At 45.9% G+C, this 19,997-nt stretch overlaps 1 protein-coding gene and 1 long non-coding RNA gene across 7 annotated transcripts in view; one reads left to right on the forward strand and one right to left on the reverse strand.

Annotated features, from left to right (window-relative positions):
* Positions 1 to 19,997, forward strand: part of ANKRD46 (ankyrin repeat domain 46) — a 70,113-nt gene that overhangs the window by 21,209 nt on the left and 28,907 nt on the right. For 5 of the 6 annotated variants that reach the window (XM_074944026.1, XM_074944027.1, XM_074944028.1 and 2 more), the window contains 2 exons: positions 316 to 474; positions 4,100 to 4,773. In XM_074944026.1, the coding sequence (XP_074800127.1) occupies positions 316 to 474; positions 4,100 to 4,316 (376 nt within the window). In that variant the 3' untranslated portion in view covers positions 4,317 to 4,773. Of the gene's footprint in view, positions 1 to 315; positions 475 to 4,099; positions 4,774 to 19,997 lie in introns of those variants that run through there. The other variant, XM_074944029.1, reaches the window with a different exon arrangement.
* LOC141982187 (uncharacterized) overlaps positions 1 to 19,997 on the reverse strand; it is a 78,560-nt gene that overhangs the window by 3,255 nt on the left and 55,308 nt on the right. The gene's annotated exons all lie outside the window — the stretch shown is intronic.

The raw sequence follows: 19,997 nt of genomic DNA on the forward strand, positions 1-19,997 counted from the left end.
GCGGGAGCATCCAAAGGCTGTAATCAGGATTAGACCCCGTTGTACTAGGTTTTTTGACTGTGTACCAAGAGTAAAATATTATAGGGTTGTGTGCTTTAAAAATAAACTGTACTGAATTTTTCATACAGTTGCCTTTTATTCTTGGACTTTTTATAACTAAGAATAGTTAACTATTTTGTGTAGCTAGTGACTAGTCCTAAATACTTATTGGTTAGTACATTTTACGTTGCATACTTATGCAGATTCAGCCTATCTTAGAATTCTCATTTTATGGGTTATCTTCCCCCATCCCCTTTCTTGGGGGGACTATTTTAGCAATCACCAAGGTGCAACACCACTTGTTCTGGCAAAACGAAGAGGAGTAAATAAGGATGTAATTCGATTGCTGGAGTCTTTGGAGGAGCAGGAGGTGAAAGGATTTAACAGAGGAGCTCACTCTAAGATGGAAACCATGCAGACTGCAGAAAGTGAAAGGTATTATAAGACAGATGTTTACTAGAAAAAAATAAAAGCATGTGTGTAAAGTATATCTTTGTTGGTAAATCCATATTGTTTTCTGCTAGATACATGAGTTGACATGTTTGTCCCTCAAAATGGAACAAAATATTTATAAAAATTACCTTTCATAAAAACTAAAGTTAAATATAAAAGTTTGTTTTTGTTTTTTAATTTCTAGTGAAAGAAGTTTTTATAACAGCTAAGTATTCCCCTACAGGGTTTGCAACCCAAATATTGTACCGTTTTACTGGTGCAAGATAATCTGAAAATGAAATTCACTCGAAACTGGTTATAAGCAAGTCCCTCAATATCCTGCAGCATTATGCTCTAGAAACTAAGGATATGCCTACACTGCAATTAGACACCCGCAACTGGCCCATGCCAGCTGACTCGGGCTCCCGTGGCTGGGGCTTAGAGGCTGTTTAACTGCGGTGTAGACGTTCGGGCTGGTGCCTGAGCTTTGGGACTTTTTCCCTAACAGGGTCTCAGGGCCTGGGCTGCAGCCAGAGCCTGAGCTCCAGCCTGAGCCCAAACATACGTCACCCCATATGTTTAAAAACAAGCCTACTCACTTTACATTTTATATCTTAAAATTTTACAAGATTCCAAAAGGGGTTGGACATTTATATGGATAAGATGAATATCCAGAGTTAGAATAGGTTTCAGAGTAACAGCCGTGTTAGTCTGTATTTGCAAAAAGAAAACGAGTACTTGTGGCACCTTAGAGACTAACAAGTTAGAATAATTACTGATAAAAATTTTGGAATAAATGTTCATTTCATGTGTCAAGGGTTTAAACCAATCTCTAACAATTAGGGAGAGACCTAATGTGGAGGAAAGATTATCTCACATCTGCCTGCTCTGGGGTTTCTTGCATCTTCCTCTGAAGCATCTAGTGCTGGCCGCTATTGGAGACAAGACACTGGACTAGACAGACCACATATCTGATCCAGTGTGGCAAGTCCTGTTTCCTATGGGAGTTTTACCATTCACTTTAATGGGGCTTGGATTTAGCTGTGATTTTTGAACTGATAATGTCCCTTTAAAACCTGTAACTTCCTTTCCCTTTTGGAACCTTCACTAATGTTCTCGTTTCATTTGGCAGGGAAACCTGTAACTTGCCTTTTGGAATAACAGACTTACAGTTTACTCCCAGTTTGTTTGTGAGCTAGTTTAAAATATCTGAAGTATCTCCTTTTGTAATATAACTTTGTATAATAAAAATAGATCCAGACAGCATTAGAAGCAAATGAATGCACATGTGTGCTTTGTAATTAAATAGTTTCTGTCCTTGTAAGAGCACTGTTTGGGGGTTGGCTTTTCACACCTCTAGTTTCACTCCTACCTTTTGGTATTATTTCCTGATTCTAGAGACTCTCAGAATAGAATCCCTACTTGTTTCTCTCCTCCCTCATTCCCACTATGCATGAAGCCAAGGGAGGATAATTGCTGTTCCCTCTGGAGACCCTGAACTTCACTTTTGAACTGACAGGAGAAGTTTCTAGAGATCAGTGCAAAAGTGTTCACTCCTTTCCTGGCTCAGTTTAATGCTGCCTCCTCCTCATTACACTCAGTTGCTTCTGACTCATAAGCAAAGGACAAAACAAAACTTGGTTCCCAAATCAGATTTCTTCTCTTTTCCTTTGTCCGCCCCATGTGGTATCAGATTGTGCTATGCCTGGGCAGAACACTCGCTCTCTATTTTCACATAGAGAATCTGCTTGTATGCATAGACCTACTGACCTGTAACTATAACAGGAAGCAACATTGAATGGTTTTGTTGGAAGCAAAATGAACATTTAAGGATTTGTCACTTACAGATTTTTCCAGAATAGTTTTATAGAGGCACTTGTTGCTTTATTAATGTTGCTTTTAATTTGGTTTCAGTAGAAAATGCCACAGGGGGTTCTTTGAGATTAGTGAGGACCTTTGGTTTTGTTATGGTGGTTTTCTTAACAATGAACTTATCTCCCCCCCCCCCTTTTTTTTTTGATTGCTTCATGCCTTTCTTAACCCCTGGAGTGATTATGTATTAACTAGTTGGTTCTTAATTAGTGAGGAAATGATAATAAGCAGGGAAGATGACTAAGTTCTGTAGTTATGGGCACCACCATAGCTTTGCAGCCAGCGGCGTATTATCGCCTCGGCAGACAAGGCCAGCAAATTTGCAGGGGCGGCAAATTTATAATAGCCATAGGCGCCGACTTCACCTGGCGCCGGTGTGTGCTTGTGTCCCCCCCAACTCCGCCCCCCAAATCCCTGGCCCTGCCTCCTCCTGCGGGCACACCGCGTTTCCCCTCCTTCCCCCTCCCTCCCAGGCTTGCTGCACGAAAGTGCTGGGAGGGAGGAGAAGCGAAGCGGCGGCATGCTCAGGGGAGGAGGCGGAGTGGAGGTGAGCTGGGGGCGCGGGGAGGGCCACAGCAAGTAACCCGGGTTGGGGGGGGGGCAGAGGAACCGCTCCCCGCCCCAGCTCACCTCCGCTCCACCGCCGCCTCCTCCCCCAAGCACGCCGCCACTCCACTTCTACCTCCTCCCTCCCAGGCTTGTCGCAGGAAACAGCTGCCAGTGGGTTCAAACAAATTTGTACAAAAACTAAAACAAGTTCATATGAGGCTGGGGGCGGCAATTATTTCAGGGCCTAGGGGTGGCAAAATCATTAATCCGTCACTGTTTGCAGCCAAGTAAATATTTAAAAACCAAAAAAGACAAGCTACTTTACTAGAAATGCCTGAAAATTTCTGCACATGACACTGTAGTAGTTCAGTAAATTACTGGAGCTTTGTCTAATTATTATTCAGTAGTTGTACTTTATAATGAGGAAAAATGTCACATGAATAACATTAATGTTAATCAGGAGTGTATTTTCAGAAAAAAGGTTTACAAATGAATCTTCCTTCTAGGCATGTGTTACTGTCGTCTTTAGTCATATCAGAAGCAAGAGCATTTAAATGGATAGTGTTAACTCACAAATTACTTTTATCTGAAATATTTTGTTTCTAGTAATATTACAGGATATGCCTAAGATTACTGTAATTGAAGAGATATTGGGGGAGGGGGGAATCTGTTTTTACTCTATATATTTTATGCCTTAACATCACTGTCTACATATCTAGTTTCACTGTTTCTCTCTCTACACAGTAAGAGCCTGATTCTGCAAATGCTTATGCTCATACGTAACTTTGCTCATCTGGGAAGTCGTGGGACTACTCAAATGAGTAAAGTTACAGACCTGCATAAGTGTGTGATCAAGACTTCAGTCAGTTTTTTTGCTGTTAGTGTGGTTCCTTCATACATCAGTAGAGGAAATACATTTGCTTATTTTTTTAAATACTTCTCTGTACCCAAATCAAAGATTCTTTGAAAAAATAGATTATAAGGTCATCTCTCTCAAAGGATTGCTTGTCAACTACTGTACATTGAGTTGGTGGGGTTAGGGGAGGGTCCTTTTCTTATCTGCTGTCTTGAGATCATGCGCAAGTACTGTAAATCTGAAAATGTTTAATTCTGAATTTTGAATGTTTTAGCTGTATTAGCAGGATTACTCTTATACTTAAGGATGCATTCTTTTACTTGGTGTGTTTATAACTTTAATCCTTCACAGTGCAATGGAAAGCCATTCCCTCCTTAATCCGAACCTGCAGCAAGGTGAAGGGGTTCTTTCCAGCTTCCGCACAACATGGCAAGAGTTTGTGGAGGACCTGGGCTTCTGGAGGGTGCTACTCCTGATCATCGTCATTGCCCTTCTCTCTCTTGGAATTGCATACTATGTTAGTGGGGTGCTTCCTTTTGTGGAAAATCAGCCTGAATTGGTGCATTAAAGCAAATGAAAAGAGGCACAACGTTCTTTTCCTGAGTTCTAATCTTTGGTTTTGAGCCTCTTATAATTTTTTTTCTCAGTGCAGCTGTATATACTGTTTGCCTTTTTATATGTACTTCTAACCCTTTTGGAAGAGAGCTGCATTAATTTCCACTAACACCACCAAATTCTAAAGCATTCCTAGGCTACCTCTGACATTTCTTGACTTCTAATCAAAACTTATAGATAGCAGTGTTTAGTGATCAAATGTGGTGATTATAAAAGGCCCTTCATAAATAAATAGCAAATCCTTGAGCATGAAAAAATGTGTCCTGGTACAGGACCAAATTGTCTTGTTTTCCATTTAAAAAAAAAAAAAGTGAAACTACTTTTCTTATGCTTCAGCTTTTGAGGAGGAGTATTCTTATAAAAAGCTACCTAGATTAAATTGGAGTAATTTTAATATATTCTGATATTTACATCATACAACACTGTAAATGTGCAGTTTTCTTAGTGCACTCAGCATGTTCACGTGTATGGTTATAAAGTAGATATACATTTAAAGAATGAGAAACATTTCAAATTTTATAACTTTGTTAAACTTTCTTTGACATCCTTGGATCAGTCTTGTATTTATACATTAGCTTAATATAACATAGTTTTTTTCCCAGTCAGTGGGGTGATATTAATATTTGTGTGAGAATAAATCCTTTGAAGTGAAATTATCTGAAGTGCTTTTGGACCCAAACATCTTTAAAATGCAACTTTTTCATTTGAAATACCTTTAAGGAAACATTTTCTTTGTAACGTAGATGAAAAGCGTTTCAAACATTTTGTTCTGTGTTGCTGTGAAACGTGTCATGCAGGATAACTGAGTGTTTTCACAGACACTACAGAAAACAGTACGTTCATTTCATTTGCAATTTTGTGCGAGGATTTAATTGGGATATATTTTTTGTTATGTTGCTATCAGTTTCAGCTGTTTTCAAATGACACTCAGAATGTGATAGGGTACTTTCTGAGTTAACATAATGCAGCATTACAGTGAGTGTCTTCATATTAGGGAATATTATCTAAATTGAAATCTGGCCCAATGTGAGGTTCATTGTTGTTGTTAATCTGAAATTATAATACCTGTGATTTAATACTCTTTTATGGAGACTGGGTAAATATGCAGTAAGGTTGGGATTGTCAAAGGTGCCCAACTCCCACTCAATTTCCATGGCAGTTAGGTGCCTAACTCCCTTAGGTTGCTCTGACAATCCCAATTTAAGTGAATTCAGCAAACTTTAATAATAAACAGCAAAAGGATTTGTTTTACTAAAATGATCCTAAATCATGCAAAATAAACTGAACACATGCAAAGTTAAAAATTACAGTAAATGATAGTGGATATACATATACCTTATTATTGTGTTAATACGTATTTGTTGTCTCTAGTTAGTGATCATTGACTGAGGAGGCATCTTGTCTTTGTGATGTTGGGTAGGCTTCACTGAAGCGTTCATTCTAAATTGTTTCTGAAGAATTCTGAGTCTTATTTTTCATTTAGAAGCTATTCTTCCAGATACTACAAATGCAGCAAAGAGGGAAGCCTCCAAAAACCAAAAAATGAGCTTTTCTAAACAGTTTAATTTGTTGTTTATCTGTTTATGAATAGAGAAACATAAGCTATTACATATAAACTACATTCACTTGTATAGGTAAGTCCATTTTTGTTAAGAACACCGTGTCTTATATTCAATAATGAAATTTTGCATTATGCACACACTGTATAATTTGTAAATGTATTTTGAGTGTGAATGAATGCCATAAATAAAGATGTATAAGTAGACACATTCATTTTATTACTATTTTAGAACAGAACTAAAGATTTTATTTCATTTTAGTGATTCACTGTTAATTTCTTTCCATTTTGCACTGACCACATTGAAACAATGTGTATAAAAAAAGAGGATTTTTTCCCATTTTTAAGGGTTGAGGCATGAGGGTTTTGTGATGATGCAGGGCTGGAGGCCTCCCACTTCAGAAAAATCTAGCTTTAACATATATGGTGTTGGAGAATGATTATTTTTTTGGGCTTGCATAGAATCATAGACTATCAGGGTTGGAAGGGACCTCAGGAGGTCATCTAGTCCAACCCCCTGCTCAAAGCAGGACCAATCCCCAATTAAATCATCCCAGCCAGGGCTTTGTCAAGCCTGACCTTAAAAACTTCTAAGGAAGGAGATTCTACCACCTCGCTAGGTAACGCATTCCAGGGTTTCACCACCCTCCTAGTGAAAAAGTTTTTCCTAATATCCAACCTAAACCTCCCCCACTGCAACTTGAGACCATTACTCCTTGTCCTGTCCTCTTCTACCACTGAGAATAGTCTAGAACCATCCTCTCTGGAACCACCTCTCAGGTAGTTGAAAGCAGCTATCAAATCCCCCCTCATTCTTCTCTTCTGCAGACTAAACAATCCCAGTTCCCTCAGCCTCTCCTCATAAGTCATGTGTTCCAGACCCCTAATCATTTTTGTTGCCCTTCGCTGGACTCTCTCCAATTTCTCCACATCCTTCTTGTAGTGTGGGGCCCAAAACTGGACACAGTACTCCAGATGAGGCCTCACCAATGTCGAATGGAGGGGAACGATCACGTCCCTCGATCTGCTCGCTATGCCCCTACTTATACATCCCAAAATGCCATTGGCCGCCTTGGCAACAAGGGCACACTGCTGACTCATATCCAGCTTCTCGTCCACTGTAACCCCTAGGTCCTTTTCCGCAGAACTGCTGCCTAGCCATTCGGTCCCTAGTCTGTAGCTGTGCATTGGGTTCTTCCGTCCTAAGTGCAGGACCCTGCACTTATCCTTATTGAACCTCATCAGATTTCTTTTGGCCTAATCCTCCAATTTGTCTAGGTCCCTCTGTGTCCTATCCCTGCCCTCCAGCGTATCTACCACTCCTCCCAGTTTAGTATCATCCGCAAATTTGCTGAGAGTGCAATCCACACCATCCTCCAGATCATTTATGAAGATATTGAACAAAACCGGCCCCAGGACCGACCCCTGGGGCACTCCACTTGACACCGGCTGCCAACTAGACATGGAGCCATTGATCACTACCCGTTGAGCCCGACAATCTAGCCAACTTTCTACCCACCTTATAGTACATTCATCCAGCCCATACTTCTTTAACTTGCTGACAAGAATACTGTGGGAGACCGTGTCAAAAGCTTTGCTAAAGTCAAGAAACAATACATCCACTGCTTTCCCTTCATCCACAGAATCAGTAATCTCATCATAGAAGGCGATTAGATTAGTCATGCATGACCTACCCTTGGTGAATCCATGCTGACTGTTCCTGATCACTTTCCTCTCATGTAAGTGCTTCAGGATTGATTCCTTGAGGACCTGCTCCATGATTTTTCCGGGGACTGAGGTGAGGCTGACTGGCCTGTAGTTCCCAGGATCCTCCTTCTTCCCTTTTTTAAAGATTGGCACTAAATTAGCCTTTTTCCAGTCATCCGGGACTTCCCCCGTTCGCCACAAGTTTTCAAAGATAATGGCCAATGGCTCTGCAATCACAGCCGCCAATTCCTTTAGCACTCTCGGATGCAATTCGTCCGGCCCCATGGACTTGTGCACGTGCAGCTTTTCTAAATAGTCCCTAACCACCTCTTTCTCCACAGAGGGCTGGCCATCTACTCCCCATGTTGTGATGCCCAGCGCAGCAGTCTGGGAGCTGTCCGTGTTAGTAAAGACAGAGGCAAAAAAAGCATTGAGCACATTAGCTTTTTCCACATCCTCTGTCACTAGGTTGCCTCCCTCATTCAGTAAGGGGCCCACACTTTCCTTGGCTTTCTTCTTGTTGCTAACATACCTGAAGAAACCCTTCTTGTTACTCTTGACATCTCTTGCTAGCTGCAGCTCCAGGTGCGATTTGGCCCTCCTGATTTCATTCCTACATGCCCGAGCAATATTTTTATACTCTTCCCTGGTCATATGTCCAACCTTCCACTTCTTGTAAGCTTCTTTTTTATGTTTAAGATCCGCTAGGATTTCACCGTTAAGCCAAGCTGGTCGCCTGCCATATTTACTATTCTTTCGACTCATCGGGATGGTTTGTCCCTGTAACCTCAACAGGGATTCCTTGAAATACAGCCAGCTCTCCTGGACTCCTTTCCCCTTCATGTTAGTCCCCCAGGGGATCCTACCCATCGGTTCTCTGAGGGAGTCGAAGTCTGCTTTCCTGAAGTCCAGGGTCCGTATCCTGCTGCTTACCTTTCTTCCCTGTGTCAGGATCCTGAACTCAACCAACTCATGGTCACTGCCTCCCAGATTCCTGTCCACTTTTGCTTCCCCCACTAATTCTTCCCTGTTTGTGAGCAGCAGATCAAGAAAAGCTCCCCAGTTGGCTCGTCTAACACTTGCACCAGGAAATTGTCCCCTACGCTTTCCAAAAACTTCCTGGATTGTCTATGCACCGCTGTATTGCTCTCCCAGCAGATATCAGGAAAATTAAAGTCACCCATGAGAACCAGTGCATGTGATCTAGTAGCTTCTGTGAGTTGCTGGAAGAAAGCCTCATCCCCCTGGTCCAGTGGTCTATAGCAGACTCCCACCACTACATCACTCTTGTTGCTCACACTTCTAAACTTAATCCAGAGACACTCAGGTTTTTCCACAGTTTCGTACCGGAGCTCTGAGCAGTCATACTGCTCCCTTACATACAGTGCTACTCCCCCACCTTTTCTGCCCTGCCTGTCCTTCCTGAACAGTTTATAACCATCCATGACAGTACTTCAGTCATGTGAGTTATCCCACCAAGTCTCTGTTGTTCCAATCACGTCATAATTCCTTGACATCACCAGGACCTCCAGTTCTCCCTGCTTGTTTCCAAGGCTTTGTGCATTCGTATATAAGCACTTGAGATAACCTGCTGATCGCCCCTCATTCTCAGTATGAGGCAGGAGCCCTCCCCTCACAGATGTTCCTGCCTGTGCTTCCTCCCGGTATCCCGCTTTCCCACTTACCTCAGGGCTTTGGTCTCCTTCCCCCGGTGAACCTAGTTTAAAGCCCTCCTCACTAGGTTAGCCAGCCTGCTCGCAAAGATGCTCTTCTCTCTCTTCGTAAGATGGAGCCCATCTCTGCCCAGCACTCCTCCTTCATGGAACACCATCCCATGGTCAGAGAATCCAAAGCCTTCTCTCCAACACCACCTGCGTAGCCATTCGTTGACTTCCACGATTCGACGGTCCCTGCCCCGGCCTTTTCCTTCCACAGGGAGGATGGACGAGAACACCACTTGCGCCTCAAACTCCTTTATCCTTCTTCCCAGAGCCACGTAGTCCGCAGTGATCTGCTCAAGGTCATTCTTGGCAGTATCATTGGTGCCCACGTGGAGAAGCAGGAAGAGGTAGCGATCCGAGGGCTTGATGAGTCTCGGCAGTCTCTCCGTCACATCGCAAATCTTAGCCCCTGGCAAGCAGCAGACTTCTCTGTTTTCCCGGACAGGGCGGCAGATAGATGACTCAGTCCCCCGGAGGAGAGAGTCCCCGACCACCACCACCCGCCTCCTTCTCTTGGGAGTGGTGGTCGTGGAACCCCCCATCTCAGGACAGTGCATCTCATGCCTTCCAATCAGCGGAGTCTCCTTCTGCTTTCTCCCCCCAGACATATCATCTGGTCCACTCTCCGCAAAGGTACCTGTGGAGAGAACATGAAAGCGGTTAGTTACCTGTGTCCACGTTGCTGGAACCCGGACATTCCCCCTTCTTCTTCTGGAGGTCACATGTTGCCAAGCTTCTTCACTGGCCTCTTGGCTCCGCTGTGCAACCTGCTCTAAATCTTTAGAGCTTTGTGCCCGTAGAAGCATATCCTGACTTTTGTCCAGAAAATCCTCAGTTTCTCGTATGCAACGCAGGGTCGTTATCTGTTGCTCCAGACCTTCAGTCTTCTCTTCCAATATGGAGACCAGCTTGCACTTTGTACAGACAAAGTCGCTTCTGTCCTGTGGAAGAAAGACAAACATGGCACATCCAGTGCAGGTCACAACAGCTGAACCTCCCCCTTCCATATCACCTTCCTACTATGAGCTTCCTCAGAGAAGTTGGCAAGATGTAAGCCTCACTGGGCTCACTCCAGGCGAACTCCTGCTGTGTGCTGCTCTGCTGTTCCCTGCTGCTCAGCTGGTTCGCGAAGCTCTGGCTATTTTTAAACAGCCAGGCTTCCCTGAAACAAACAAACAGACAGCCCCAATGCCTGCCCCCTGCAGGCTACCAGCCAATCAGGCACTCGCTCAGGCTCTCACACTGCCCTCCCAGCAAACACGCACTCGGATACTCACCAATCCCAGGCAAACTCCTGCTGTGTGCTGCTCAACTGGTTCCCTGCTGCTCAGCTGGTTCGCCGCCGCTCAGCTGGTTCGCGAAGCTCTGGCATGTTTTTTTCCCTCTTACTGCTGTTATTTTGGTCAATTGTTTATTTCTCTAATGTCTAATATAGCCACTTTCATCCCAAAGGAATCCAAAGCACTCCTTGAACCTCAGTATATACTGAACACCACTGAAATGTAGCCATCTGTGGGGTAGAGGGAATCAGCCAGGACAGCACTGGGCAGCAAGAGTGGGGAGGAGAAGTTTTGCGTAAGTGCACAAGGGCAAACCCCTTAAATGAAGAGGGCAGTTGTATCTTTACTATGTCCACACACCATGCAGGACTTCAGTTTCTGGGGTCCATTCAAAAGTACAGAGCCAGGCTCCCCCACACAGCAAACTGCATGGAACTCAACCTTCGCCCTTGCAAGGATGGAGAGCTAAGTATAACCTGCTGTACTTGAACCTGTTGTTCCAGGGATCTGGACACTTCATAAAGTCCACTCTGGATTTTATATATTCCACTAAGATTTATTATTTACTGGTAGTACAGTAGTGCCAAGAGGATCTGGCTAATGGGCCCCATTGTGCAAGGCGCTGTACAGACACATGGTGAGAGGCTGTACCTGCTTTGAAGTGCTTCCAAGCTAAATAGACAACACAGAGAGAAAAGTGGGAGGGGAAACACAGGCACAGAGAGGTGACACAGTTTGCCCAGTATCATACCAGAAAGGTATTTTGTAGTTCTGGAGGCTTTCTGAGGCTTATAGTGGCGTTATGTTTTGTGGGACAGAGTCAATTGTTGTCTCACTTTCCTGGAGTCTGTACTGTTTCTGGGCAGTATACAATAGTCCAGTATAGTACATTTTCTAGCTGATGCACTATAAGTAATCTGGCACTCTGTGATGTTTTGTCATGGGATGCTCATATGAGGGAGGGGTTCTTAAAGTATAGGACTGGTACTTAGAAGATCTAGCTCCTGTTCCTGGCTCTTCTATTGACTTGCAGTTCAGTACTGGGGCAAGTCAGTTAACCTCTCTCTGGCTGTGTCCCCACATACAAATTGGGAATAGCACCTGCCTTACAGTGGTGCAGTAGGTGAACTAATTAATGTCAATGATGCTTTGAGATCATTGGTCATAAGGCATTATAGAAGTGCAAATGATGGCAGTAATTTATCCAGAAATTAAATAAGATACTTTAAAATAAGTCTAGAAAGCATAGGACACAGACAAAAGCATCTACACGCCTAACGTGCAGGGATTAATACCGTTGTTTGCCTTGTTATATGTTTAAAATTAATATTAACTGCTAAGGTTAATAATAAAAATTAAGCACAGTAAAGCATTTTAGAGATAGTGATCAGATATGTTTACAGGTGGTTGTCTGAAGGTTAGCTGAAGCCTAATTATAACAACTGACATTCTCCTCACTGGCAAAAGAAACAAAAACCTCAGAAGTGCTACTCTTATTTCTATAGCCAGCTCCCACCTCCGAAGGAATTTAGGCGTTAATATGTACCTAAATTATCCCTTGATCCATATTTTGATCAGGTGACTAAGAAAGCCTTTTATGACTAGTGAATTATTATACTATGGAGAGCTCTGTGCTCCTTTATGATTTTACCTCATTATAAACAATTCATATAGACTGGTCATCCAGAATATACCCTGTGAAAATTCCTATGCGATCAAGAATGCTACACAGAGATTAAACAAATTATTATCACACTCCTGTCACCATACTGGCTTCCTAGAAAAATTTGACCATCTTGCACTGTGTTGTATCCTGCACATTCCTCTGTAAACTGATTGATTACCAGAGTTTACATACAGATTTGAGACTGATGATGCAAGAGCCTTTCCTGGTTGAGCCCTAATGTTATGAAACTCCCTGCCTAATGACATTAGAGCTAGTTCAGTATCTCTGCTTACAATTAAGTCCCAGAGATTTTTGTCTTCAGCCTTTCCAGTGCTTGAACTGAATTTGTGTTTTGTGTCTGTCTTTGTGCAGTTCCTAGAGATGCTCGTATGAAAAGATACTTAGAAATGTATGATGAAAGGGAACAAATGCAATTAACTGTAAGATCAGTATTATCTATAGCTAGGAAATGGGGAACTCCCGGATTTCTAAAGTCAAAGTGTAGCAGAAATCTGAGATAAACTGGGATTTCCCATAGTGTTGATAGTGATTTTCTGTGGTATCAGTGGTACTGAACCACTGCTGATGTTTTTATCAAAAGAATTTTGCGTATCTATAGTAGCCATTTAAAAAAATGTGTCTAGCTTAGATATTAATAGAGCATCCATCACCATAGTAACTAAGAATTAAGCAACTAAGGAATTTAGGAAGACAGTTGGGACTTGGTTCCTCTCAGAAAGAAACAGGAGGCTAAAAGACACTTCTGCCTTCCCTATAAAGACAGCAAATCCCCTAATAAGTATGGTAAGATGGCAGTATTACAGTCCATTAGAGTGGAAGGAGGATTGGGAATCTCTGAGATACCATAATTAAGGGGCAACAAGCTATAATTCCTGCGGAAATGAAAGTGAAGTGGCCAGTGTGTTTTAAAGAAGAATTTCTTGAAGACCTGAAATTTAAAAATACTAGAAATGGGAAAATAAGGTGGACTGTAAAAAATAATCCACAGATCTACTCCGAAAGTCAGGGTGGCCCCACAATAGGTAGTAGCAGTTAAGATGGGAGGACCATAGTTAAGGGTATTGTAGACTCGGGTTGTGGGTGCCCCTTGGTCCGGGAAAACCAGGTGAGGTTAAATAGCCTGGACCAACACCTCCCAGTATGTCTCTCCTATATACATGGCGAGACCCGTGTCTACCTCACTGCAGAAGTTGAGCTGGAAGTGCAGGGCTGGGGAGCTTGACTGTGTGCTGAGGTGGTCGAGGGCTTGCATTGGACCATAGTTCTGGGCAGGGGTGCTGGAACAAATTTTGTAGAGGAAGTGCTGAGAGCCACTGAACCAAACTGTAAACCCTGTATATAATGGAAACCATTTCAAGCCAACGGGGTGCGACAATACCTATGGTTTTGGGGAGAGACTGGGTGGGTTTCTCAGCCCTCATGCAGGAGGGATTAGGTCAGCAGCTGAGGACCGGGGGGTTCGGGACCAACTGGGAAAGGAAGTAAAGGGGCTATGAGCCAGAGTAAAGATGGCAAAGGGGACCGAGAACATGGTTTTCCCTAAGGTTTGAGGGACCAGCTTAGGAAGTTGGGAACCCAGTCTGAACTACCCGTCGAACAAGCTAGCATGGGGACTCAAACAAGATTGCTCCAACAGAGACGGGCTCAAGAAGAGGGCTAGGTCGGCAACAGGACCCCAGGATGGGGAAAGAGGTAGTGTGGGCCTGTTTTATTGCCCCCCTCCTAAAGGCTGATGAGCTGATAGAGGAACTGGAGTCAACAAAAACGTTGTCCCGGTAGAGGCCAGAGGGAGAAGATCCTGAGCAAAGCAGGGCAGAAACTGGAAAAACTCTCCAGATAGGTCTGGGAAAGAGAACCCTGATTAAAGGGGGCAAAGATTGTGAAAGCTTTCCAGGTAGAAAGACCTTGACTAACCAGGGCAGACACTGCAAACAGAAGACCAGGACAAGCCAGGCGAAGTTAAAAAATCTTTCCAGGCAAAGAGGCCTGGGAAAGTAGACCCCATGAAATCAGGGCAAGACTAGATAGGAGGGGACGTTACCCTCCATAGTACCTCCACCCAAATCCTTTCTGCGGGGAGATATATGTGATGGGGTGTATCAGGTCCTTTGAGGCCCCCTACTGAAGGCCTCATGTTTCTACCACGTCCGACCCCAGAAAAGGAGCAGTGAAGGTGAGTCCTCTAAGCCTGCTTAGAAAGGCTACAGGAAAGCAGCCAATCACTGCACAGCAGGCTCAGATAAAAGGAGTTGCAGGGACGGAGGTGTAAGCACTGAAGGTGCTTCTTGTTGCTGGAGCTCAAGGGAAAACCAGAAGACAGGTTCTGGTGGCACTGGCATTATGTGAGGAAGAACTTCAGCCCTGAGGTTAGGGTGAAGAGTAGGGTTGCCAACTTTTTAATTGCACAAACCAAACACCCTTGCCCTGCTCCTTCCCTGAGGCCCTGCGCCCTGTCCTGCCCATTCTCTGAGGCCCCACCCCCACTCACTCCATCCCCCCCTCCCTCCATCGCTTACTCTCCCCCATCCTTAGTTTCACCGGGCTGGGGCAGGGGGTTGGAGTGCAGGAGGGTGGCTGTGGTGCAAGCTCTGGGAGGGAGTTTGGGTGTGGGAGGGGGCTCAGGGCTGGGGCAGGAGGTTGGGGTGCAGGAGGAGAGGTGCAGGCTCTGGGAGGGAGTTTGGGTGCAGAAAGGGGCTTAGGTCTGGGGCAGGGGGTTGGGGTGCAGGCTCTGGGAGGGAGTTTGGGTGTGGGAGGGGGCTCAGGGCTGAAGCCGAGGGGTTGGGAGTGCGGGAGGAGGTTCCAACCTGGGGAAGTGGGTTGGGGTGTGAAAGTGGTTCAGGTCGCGGGCTTCAGCTGGGCGGTGCTTACCTCAGGTGACTACGGGAAGCTGCTGGCATGTCCAGCTCCTAGGCAGAGGGGCCAAGGGACTCTGTGCACTGCCCACATCCACAGGCACTGCCCACGCCCACATGTGCTGCCCCTGCAGCTCCCATTGGCCATGATTGGGGCAGGGGCAGCACACGGAGCCTGTGTGGCCACCCCTGCGCCTAGGAGCCAGACATGCCGGCTGTTTCCAGAAGCCACACGGAGCCAGGACAGGCAGGGAGCTTGCCTTAGCCCCGCTGTGCCGCCGACCGGACTTTTAGCAGCCTGGTCAGCAGTGCTGACTGGAGCCGCCAGGGTCCCTTTTCAAGTGGGCATTCTGGTCAAAAACCGAACACCTGACAACCCTAGTGAAGAGGAAGGGGCTACTTGGGAAGCAGCCTAGGGAAGAGCACCAGCAATTATTAAAGGAAGCAGCACATGGCTGCTATTTGTAGGGTCCCTGGGTTGGGACCTGGAGTATTGGGCGGGCCTGGGTCCCCGACCAAAGCTTTGAGAAGGGACAAGTTTTGGGCTAGAATTTAAAGGGCTCAAGAACACGTCTGAAGACCCTGCAGAGGGCCAACCATTTGTTTAACTTTGTCACCCCAGAAGGGGACTGAACTTGAAGGAGTGGCCTGGCTGGAGAGCTGGGGCAATAAGAACCGATAAGGCAAAGAATCTCCAGAGAGGAAGTGTTGGGGGCACTGTTCTATACCAAGGCAGGCATGAACTTAAAGCTAGCCCCAAAGGGCTGAAGACAGCCCAGAAACAGAGCTAAAGACTTTATCAAGGGCACAGAGACAGGTCCTGTTGGACCTTTCAGCCCATAAGGGGTTTGTTTGTGCATATTTACCGTGTGTGACTTGGCTGGAGGGCTGGGCTGCTGAAGACCCACCTGTAGAGATATGTTTGTAAAAGATGATAATTTAGAGACACTTCCTCATAAGGGACAGTAATATGAACATAGGAATTTGCAGAAGTGTCCTGGAGGTGGAATGCCACATGGCTGTGTGCAACAGGTCACCAGAGATACTCTCAGGTTTGTTTTATTCCTTTCTCATTCACTGGTTTGTTATTTAATGAACCCCAAGATCATTACACACCCTGATCAGGTTAACAGCCAACAGGAGGTGCTGGGACAAAGAGAGAGAGTGCAGGTTTGTACCCAAGTGACAGGAAGCGCTCACAAGAGGAGAGTGGCCCCCATTGCAGGGCTGCAAGGGGTACATGTGGCATAGAGCCATTACAGCAGCTCTGTGTCATCTGAGAAATCCCCCTTCTCTGCGGGGATTCCTGGTGGGTAGTTCAGCAGGCTTTACAGCCATTTTTCTGTAGCAGAAATAGTAGGGCTGCCAACTTTCAAATCACACAAACCGAACACCCCTGCTCCACCCCCTGCCCTGCCCCTTCTCTGAGGCCCTCCCCCTCTCACTCCATTCCCACCTTCCTCCGTTGCTCACTTTTCCCCACCCTCACTCACTTTCAACAGGCTGGGGCAGGGGGTTGGGGTGCGGAGGGGGGTGTGGGCTTTGGCTGGGGGTTTGGGCTCTGGGGTAGGGCCAGGGATGAGAGGTTTGGGGTGTGGGAGGGGACTCCAGGCTGGGGCAGGGGGTTGGGGTGTGGGGGGGTGCAGGCTCCAGCTGGGGGTGGGGCTGGGGATGAGGGGTTCAGGGTGCAGGAGTGGGCTCCATGCCAGGCCAGGGGCTTGGGGTGCAGGGTGTGTGTGAGGGTTCTGGCTGGGGTGGGGGAGGATGAAAGGTTTGGAGTGTGTGAGGGGACTTCGGGCTGGGCCAGGGGTTAGAGTGAGGGGGGACAGGGTGGGTCCCATCAGCGCTTACCACGGTTCTGAGGAAGCGGCCACCAGGTTCCTGTGGCCTCTAGGCAGAGGCGCAGCCAGGCGTTTCTGCACAGTGCACGCTGCCTTCGCACCCACAGGCAACCCCCACCTCCCAGCTCCCAGCTGTGGTTCTCAGCCAATAGGAGCTGCGGAGCCAGTACTCGGGGCAGGGGCAGCACACAGAACCTCCCAGTCCTTGGCCAGCACCTACAGGCTGCAGAGACAGGGCGGCTGCTTCCAGGAGCAGCGCGGAGCCAGGGCAGGTAGGGAGCCTGCCTTAGCCCCAGGCGCCCCCCCCCCCCAGACATTCTTGTTAAACCCTGGATTTGTGCTGGAAATGGCCCACCTTGATTATCATACACATTGTAAGGAGAGTCATCACTTTAGATAAGCTATTACCAACAGGAGAGTGGGTTTGTGTGTGTGTTGGGGGCGGGGGGTAGGGGGTGGGGAGAAAACCTGGATTTGTGCTGGAAATGGCCCACCTTGATTATCATACACATTGTAAGGAGAGTGATCACTTTACATAAGCTATTACCAGCAGGAGAGTGGGGTGGGGGGAGAGAAAACCTTTTGTAGTGATAATCACCCATTTTTTCATGGTTTGTGTGTATAAAAACGTCTTCTGTATTTTCCACAGTATGCATCCGATGAAGTGAGCTGTAGCTCACGAAAGCTTATGCTCAAATAAATTGGTTAGTCTCTAAGGTGCCACAAGTACTCCTTTTCTTTTTGCTATGGGCCACTTCCTCTCTCAGTTGCATTCATACAACATTCCTGTGGCTGCTTCTACAGGCAGCCAGGTTCTTCCCTGTAATGATGCATGTTGACACATGCAGAAAAAGCTGGGAAGAAAGGAGGTGTAATCCGCACCATTTAGCCTGCCATCTCTGCGTGGCCCCTCATCAAGTGGTCCGTGGACCACTGACCACTGTTCAAGTATCACTGATGCACAAAATAGAGCATGTTTTCTGCCTGAAAAGTGTTCTATATAAATTAATTTACTCTGGTTTCCAGTGATAAAAACAGTAATAGAATCTGAGCTCCAGTATGTCTCTTTGGCACATGAAAGAAGAATGCTGAAGAGTAGGATCAAAAAGTGGTGAGCAAAAGGCTGAAGAGAGATTAGCCAATGTCCTTAAAAGCTACAGACATTCCAAAGAAGCAAGCTGGACAGGCTCAGACCTGTTGCTGGCAGAAAAGAATAGATTTCTTGGGAAATCTTTCCATTTTCATTCTTCCAGATGCAGGCCTTTAAATGTCACTTTACTGGAGCTATTACTGCTGCAATGAGCAAAACATGCTCAGTTTTCTAACAGGAAACCTAAACAGAATCAGATTTTTTTTGCCAAGATCTATAAGATTTTATTGTGCACTCTTCTTGTAACAGCATTCCAGCTGTTAAAACAGAATGGACTGAAACCTTCAACTTGACACTACTGAGATGGAAAGTTGGGTTGGAAAGTTTTCTGGGTCTGAACTGCTAGGTACAGAATGAGTTTAAGATGTCAGGTTCTATAAATAAGTATCCCAATATGTAATTTCCACTTCCATTTTTTAACATTAATATATTGGATCAGAAGCTCTCTGTCAGCTGCTTAACTTGAACCTAAGCCAAGTTCAAATGGGACCACTCAGCTCTTCATTCTCCGCTTGTGTTTTGTTTTCCTCCTTATTCAGTTCTTGAACTTTGTCCCCTCAGCGTTTGTATTCTAGCTGGGAGGGCAGATGAGGGGATGCCTTAAAGGCAAGCATCTATGTTGCTCCTCAAATGCAGCAGCAGGGGTGGATTAACCCCAAGGCACAGCAATGCCCAGCTCTGGGGTTACCTGGCCACATCATGACACACAGCTGAAGGAGAGAGCATGTGGAGCAGATTGCCAGCAGCACGAGGCTCTGCTCCACAAAAGGTCCCTATAGATCCAGGGGCTCAGGTAAGTACCTGCAGCCAGGGGCCCTGCTGCTGCTGATCTTTGGGCAGGGAGGAAGGTAGCCCTGGCTGCTGCTGATCCCAATCTTCGAGGCAGCCAAGGGAGGATAGCCTGCCGCTGTTGCTTCTGCTTGTGAGGCCCTTCATTCCCCAGCCATTGCTAGTGGCGTGGCCTTTAGGGCACATGCACATGCTGGAGCAGTGGGCCCTGTGAGGGAGGCTCCTGTCACACCTGTGTCCCATGGAGCAGAGGAAAGGAATGCTCTGTGGTGGATGTGAGTAGAGAGGGCTGCCCCCTGCCTCACAACACCACACGTGTATGAACTTTTGCAGACAGAAGCTCTGATTCTGCATTAGACACCCATGTGGAGTCCCATTGACTTCAGTGGGATTTGACACAGGTACCAGATCCATACTAATGGACCCTGATACAGGATTGGGGCCAAAAACAGGCAGGCAAGCTCCCTGTCCAGGAGACCTTATATTGAAATGAGACTCTGTGAACAGGAATTGGGAACAAAATTAAATGAACTTGTGTTGTGGAGGCTGAGTATGTGTCTTGTAGTTCCGGATTTATGTACTGGGAGGGCAGCCCTTCCTGGGCAGTCAGTGCTCCTGGCTTTGGCTGAGCCTAGGGAGTGAGAGGCATTCTGATTAGTGCACTGTCCTGGTTCTTTGTGGTGGGGTGCTGTGCGGAGCTGGAAGAGAGCTTTCATGCTGGAGACAAATACTGCACCCACAGAATGCACACAGCATGGAATACAGCTTTGAAACATCTCACTGGGCATTTCTCCATTTGTAGGCCTAGTGGACACCTACAAATCAGATTGACCTACGTTGCTCAGGACTCTGAAAAATTTCACGCCCAGTGAGATAATAGGTTAGCCTAACCCCCACTATAGATGGAGGTAGGTTGATGGAAGAATTCTCAGAGATGTGGATTAACTACATCAGCAGAAAAATGCCTTCCGCTGTTGTAGGAAGCATCTACGCTACTTCCTGCAGCCCCCTAACTTGCCACTGTAGCTGCTGTAATGTAGACATACCCT

This window comes from Natator depressus, chromosome 2 (genome assembly GCF_965152275.1).
Source record: "Natator depressus isolate rNatDep1 chromosome 2, rNatDep2.hap1, whole genome shotgun sequence".
NCBI lineage: Eukaryota > Metazoa > Chordata > Testudines > Cheloniidae > Natator > Natator depressus.